Source organism: Tachysurus fulvidraco, chromosome 5, assembly GCF_022655615.1.
Source record: "Tachysurus fulvidraco isolate hzauxx_2018 chromosome 5, HZAU_PFXX_2.0, whole genome shotgun sequence".
Classification (NCBI taxonomy): domain Eukaryota; kingdom Metazoa; phylum Chordata; class Actinopteri; order Siluriformes; family Bagridae; genus Tachysurus; species Tachysurus fulvidraco.
The window spans coordinates 12,917,513-12,924,114 of record NC_062522.1 but is presented as its reverse complement, the minus strand read 5'-3'; the positions used below and the strand labels follow the sequence as shown (position 1 = coordinate 12,924,114).

At 36.8% G+C, this 6,602-nt stretch overlaps 1 protein-coding gene across 1 annotated transcript; it reads left to right on the top strand.

Moving 5' to 3' along the window:
• The first annotated feature begins 495 nt into the window (after positions 1 to 495).
• On the top strand, positions 496 to 6,579 carry klhl30 (kelch-like family member 30). Its single transcript, XM_027147203.2, has 8 exons — positions 496 to 725; positions 2,156 to 3,008; positions 3,121 to 3,310; positions 3,416 to 3,502; positions 4,051 to 4,206; positions 4,372 to 4,560; positions 5,160 to 5,305; positions 5,746 to 6,579. The coding sequence occupies exons 2-8, from the start codon at positions 2,235 to 2,237 to the stop codon at positions 5,989 to 5,991; spliced, it is 1,788 nt and encodes a 595-aa protein (XP_027003004.2). The 5' UTR covers positions 496 to 725; positions 2,156 to 2,234; the 3' UTR covers positions 5,992 to 6,579.
• The last annotated feature ends 23 nt before the right edge of the window (positions 6,580 to 6,602 follow it).

The following is a 6,602-nucleotide window of genomic DNA, read 5'->3' as shown; positions in this document are numbered from 1 at the left end:
GCAGAGTTTTGCATGTTTGCATGTCTTTTGTATACTGTGCCACGTTGCCTCGTGCAGCGTGGAATCAACTGTTGTCTTTGTCTGGTCTAGTCTGTGTTGTGTTTCATGTTTTTTCATTATTAAACCCTGTTATTTTTGCCATCCTGCGTTTGGGTCCGCTTTTATCCTGTGTTCATGACACTAAGATTTAACATTTTTTTCATTAAAGGGTTGTAAATCTTATTTTTGGGGAGGGCTGGGGTGAGTTGAGAGTAGTGTGCAAACTCTCATCTGAATAAATACTCAATTACAAGCTCTTCCTTGAATAAATAAGCCATAGGGTTAATTAGATTAATGTAATTGCTTTTGTCCACTGATTGATCTACTGCATCAGGATTGTTGGGATGATGGAAAACTGTACAGGGGTAGTTGGTGAAAATTTAACTGAGGCACAGTATGTGTGTGTGTGTGTGTGTGTGTGTGTGTGTGTGTGTGTGTGTGTGTGTGTGTGTGTGTGTGTGTGTGTGTGTGTGTGTGTGTTTCAGAGTTTATTTCTCTTTAAGAACAGGTGACACTTCATCCCAGAGAGTTTGGAATTTAAATTTAGAACCTTACCACAGAACTAAAAATAGTATAGTGGAAGGCAAGTGTGCTATGAGTTGACAAAAGTGTTCAATGACCCTGACTCAACAAGCAACAACCGTTTTTTAAGCAATGTTTTACTTCTGCTTTCATTCAGCAAAAAGGTAAGGTCTGGTTTGTTTTTACTGTTACAATTTTATCTAACATTTGTGATAAAATAATCTAAAATGTTACCACAGAGCTAGTTAGTGCCAGTGTCAGAACTTCATGCTAGCTGTTAGCTGCTACTGACTAAACACATAACACACAGTAAACAATAAACAGTAACTCTTAAATATCTTAACTATGCAGATTATAGCTATGAAGCTATGAAGAGTAAAGTTTATATGGAGGCCATTTGGTTTGGGATCATGTAAACAAATTTTAAGGAGTTAAATTAAGTAAAATAATTTATATAACAAATAATGAGCCATAATGTCTAATAATACAACTGTGAATAGTTTCAATAACTGCCCTGTTGTTGTTGTTGTTGTTGTTGTTGTTGTTGTTGTTTTTGTATGAACATCACTTGAATCTCTAGAATTGAGCATCTGAGCATAAATTTCTGTTACCATGTTCTTTTTGCTTGGGTTGCTCTTAGGAAACATGTAGAGTGACTGAACAGACGTTGGTTAATAATTAGTACTCACTCCCATTCCCATAGTCAAGGAAGCTACGGTGCTATAGTGAAACACATTCATGTTTTATAACTTTTAAGTGTAGAAACTAATATTTCCTCTTACCGCCCCACCTATTTTTATCTATCTATCTATCTATCTATCTATCTATCTATCTATCTATCTATCTATCTATCTATCTATCTATCTATCTATCTATCTATCTATCTATCTATTTATTGATATTGTGCATTCTTTGCAAATCCTATTTTTTGTGAACTAGTCTAGGACTTGTGCCCTATCTTCACAAAATGAAGGTCAGAACATGGAGTAGAGTTCAAAACTCAATCATTATTAAAAATATTTACAAATATAATGCCTGTTGCATGCCAGTTATTCTAATTGGGTCAGAGCAAGGCAGAGTTATAACTTAGTTTTCTTTAATTATCCCTGAGATTAAAAAAAAACATGTTTGCAACTCAGATTTCATCAGGTATTTCACATGATTGAGCCTTGACAAAACCCTGGTAAGTATGTTCTTGTGTAGCCTTTGTTTTGTTCTGTGTAACTAGGCAGGAACTTGACACTGGGGCTACGTTAGCCAAGACTGCTTGTACCACATGGATTGCTGCTTACAGCTATATTTGTTCTTTGAATCTGTACTGTCAAATGACTTCCTATTCCGACAGGTTACCAATAGATAAAGAAATGAGAATGTAATCCACATCCTGTAAGCTGTATTGTTTCTTCATGCCCTATAAAAACATTTAATTTTTTCCCATTGTCATGACTTCATTTGGTTATCTTTACTGGATCACAGCAAGATAGCAATTGCACTGGTAATACCAAGACTTTAATGCTGCATTATAATGGCTGTAAGTGGTTGAGTATAACATATATATATATATATAATGCAAGTCTCATCTCTTGCTATGCAGATAAATACTTCACAGAGGAGTTGGGTTGCAACACATTGAGACCACGGGACCATTGGTCACTGGATCAAAAAGTGTTATCATGGTGCGTAATGTGGATGACCTGGACTTTTGCCTGTCCTCTCACTCACAAAGTATGTTGGAGGGACTGCGTTCTCTCTGTTCCCACCCAAATCTTGTGGATATAACCTTAAGTGCTGGTGGAAGGGACTTCCCCTGCCACCGGGGCATCCTGGCTCTCTGCAGCCTCTACTTCCACTCCATGTTCTTAGGTGACTTTGTGGAAAGTATAGGTACACGGGTAGAGCTTCATGACGTGGATCCTGATGTACTTGCCACCCTGCTGGACTTTGCTTACACTGGAAAACTCACCATAAATCAGGGAAATGTGGAGGCCCTGATATGCACCTCAAGTCAGCTTCAATTTCAGACGGTGCGGACTGTCTGTAGTCGATACCTGCAGCACCAAATAGATGCTAGCAACTGCCTTGGCATACAAGAATTTGGAGAGATCCATGGTTGTCCTGAGGTAGTGGCTAAAGCCAAAGCATTTCTTTTGGAGAACTTTGAGGCAGTGCAACAGCATGAGGAGTTTCTGCTGCTGGAAAAGGATAAGCTAGTAACTTGTCTGAAGGATGAGGGTCTGAAGGTGAGGCATGACTGTGCTCAAGCTGAGGCAGCACTTGCATGGGTCAGGCATCGCAGAGACAGCCGAATCAGTCACCTGCCAGAATTACTGAGACTGGCAAGACTACCTCTTCTGCCTGAGTCCTACCTTATGGAAATCCTGTTGAAAGATCCTCTAGTTCAGGATTCTTTAGAATGCAAAGAACTTCTGGAGGATGTTTCTAGAGAGGTTGGTTATCTCTTTGTGGGTTACATATATTAACCACACCTAGTCCATAACATTGTAGTGCCCGTTTCTATATATCTTGTTGAATCTAAATGTGTGAAGTCCATTGTTTCAGAAAATTAATATAACACCAGGCGAGTCAGCACAGAGTCCATTCAGAACTACCCCTCACAACCTGCAGGAAGTGTTGTTTGTGATGGGTGGCCGCTCGCTAGATGACTCTGATGAAGAAGATGAGGAGGAAGATGGTGAGAGACAGATCAGGATTCATCCCAGGAACTGTGCCTTCTACAACACAAAGCTTCGTAAGGACAGCTTTTGTCCCTGATTTGCTTAGTCTTATTGATTTTGGAAAACATTTTATCTATAATTTAAAAAAAAAACTTAATTATTGTCTCTTCTTTTCACAGATCAATGGTATCAGCTACCTGATTTTCCCAACTACAATAAATGGGGTTATTCTATTGTTTCTTTAAACAATGATGTGTATGTTACAGGTAAACAGCAGTTGGCTCTAAAATTACTTTCTGGTGTATTGTGATGTATTGTGAAAGAAAGAGAAAGGAGTAGCATCAGGAGGGCTTTTGAGGATATTTATAAAAACTGGACATTTTAGGGGAAAAAAATCAAGCAAATGTTATAGTTTCCCTTTCCATATTTGAGTGCTGCATTGTTATTAATGAAACATCATCTCCATGAAGAATTTGGAGAGGATAAAGAAGAAAATCCTGTGGCTATAAAGAAAATCTCTCGAAGAGTCTCATAAGAACTGGAACCACTTAAGAATTATGAGGGTTACTAAACACACTTGCTAATGGAACACCTAGCTTTTCAAGGATTTATAAGAGATATATAAAAATCTCTTCCACCTTAAAATTGCCTATACCACTCATTTTCCTATTTTTTATAGAAGTCTTTGTTTTAGCTCTTTGGAATTTTTATATGCTGCCAAAACAAAGCCAACATTATTGCCTAAGAGATGTCCAGTATACTTGATGGAAAAAATTATAGTCTCTTCATGACTTCTAGATTTTCTTTTTCTCAGGTGGTTCAAGAGGTTCCCAGACCAATACCTGGTCGACCACAGAGACCTGGAAGTATATAACTCGTGAAGGGAGGTGGGTTACAGTAACGCCCATGTTGAAGCCCAGGACTAATCACTCCTCTGCAGCATTAAATGGAGAGATTTATGTCATTGGAGGTAATAAAATAATAGAAATACACAGTAACAGTTGTAGACAGCCTCTGAAAAGCTATTTAATAAAATCTTCACCTTATTTTCTCTCTTGGGCACAAATAATTTATAATAAAAGTGTTTGTTTTCTATGACTCGCTTTTTTTTTAATATATGTATATATATTTACAGGCACAATGATGGACACTGTAGAAGTAGAACACTATGACCCATACATTGACAGCTGGGCTCTCACAGCTCCTGCAGTGAAATATGTGACCAATTTCACAGCCACTGCATGTCTGGGGAAGCTGTATGTCATTGGTTCCTGTGCTGTCAAATATAATGCCCTGACTCTGCAGTGCTACAACCCTGTCATAGGTAGGAATCACCAAGGACCATAAGCTGTGTACTGTATAGTTTCAACAACCAGAGCAGTACACTACAAAAATCCAAGTCATATGCAAAGGACAATACAATAAATATAGACCTAATAATCCTTTTTCTTTTCATTTTCATGTCAATACCAATATCAGAGCTCTGAGTATTGACTGATACAAATACAGGTTCACCATATGATCTGTGTTGTGATAGTCAAACTATATGTCTTAATGGCATAAAATACATCAGTGCATCAAATCAGAAAATATGGCAAATCGTCAAATCATGTCGAAATATGTCAACTCATTAGCTCATTTAAGACTATTCCAGATTTTTAATTTAGTAATCACCCAATAATGATAAAATTAGCACCAGTTATTTGATTTTAAAACATATTGTCTTTTGCTGCCCTTTGTAAGTATTAGTATGTTCTTACTAGTATGTTGTTATGATTAATAGGAAAACCTATGGAGTTTGGAGAGACAATTCTCATTTCTCTGTCAAGAATGTAATGTAATAATTATATATGAAAACTCTTACACTGCAAACTTGGCTTAAATGTGTGATTTTATTTCCAATTTGGCATTTTTTTTTTCCAGATAGTTGGAGTATCATCTGCTCTCCATTTATCCCAAAGTACCTATCTTCTCCTCGTTCTGTTTCTATGGATGGGGTTATCTATCTGGTAGCAGACAACACCAAAAAAGTGTATCTGTATGACCCAGATGCTAACATGTGGCAGAAAGTAAGTTTTTTTTTTTAATTTTATTATTATTTTTTTATTTTACACATTAAACAATTTCTAAAACATTAGCAGGTTTTTAGGGTAAATTCAATATTTAATTACAATTCCAGTACCAATGGACGCTGGCTTATGATACAAAAACTGTTAAGATCCTGTACTGCTGATTGAAAGGATGTGAGTTCAAATTACAGGACCTCAAAAAGATCACTGTTGGTCCGTGAGAAGAAACCTTAAACGTCAGTTGTATACTGTTTTGTCCCAATGGAAATGAATAAATGCATCTGTCAACAAATTAAATTTATTATTAATTCTTCCCTTCAGTATTGTTCAAAAGATTCAAAAACATGTTTCTTCCCCAGCTGGTCACAAGTTCTTCGCTAAAACATTTAAGAATCTAAAAATGTATGAATCTAAGAATCTAATGTCTTGGATTTCCTCAGGTTCAGTTCCTGCATAAACTTCATGAGAACGGAGGCATGGTGGTTCTGGGAGAGAAGCTCTGCGTGACTGGGGGCCACTGGAAAGGAATGGAGGGAGATTATAGTGTAGAAGTGGAGGTGTACAATCGAGCGTCCAACTCTTGGAGGGTGGAGTGTTTTCTTCCCAGGCTCTGGTACTACAGTGGCTGCTGTTCAGTCTTCCTAGACACGTCCCAGTGGCCTGAGCTCTTTCCTGAAGAGACATAATGGGATGCAGTGATATGAAGCTGTTTAGTTATATTGTAAGCTCAACCAGAATAACCTTAGCTTAGCTAAGATGACTAGAATAATAATTCTCTCTCAGAGAAATTTTTACTTTATTCTATTTTTATTTTTAAGATACAGAAAACATCTTTCAGTATAAAAATACACATTCAAGGAAATAAACTAAAAGAAAGTGCTTTTTTTTTCATTTACATTGTTAAAATAATATTTTTGTATTATTACAACACTAACCACTGGGAAAGTTGGATAATATATTCTGAATCTACATGATTTCACAGAATAGAGAACATATAGCTATATCTAATAATAAAAACAACATGTCTAAGGAACTTTACAAACACAGTCACAGAGCCTAGAATGACTAAAAACTGAGCCTAGAATGAAGTTGTGTTTGGTATGAAGTCACATATACAACCATCAATACCAAAAACTGAGGGTAACAATGTGGTAGTGCACGATAGGCAACACAATAAATACAAAAAGTACAACAAATGGTAAACAAGATACATTGCAGACAATGCAACAGTTACAACACAGTCCTTGCATGTGGTGTGTAATGAGAAAGATATTATAACCACATGCAAGGACTGTGT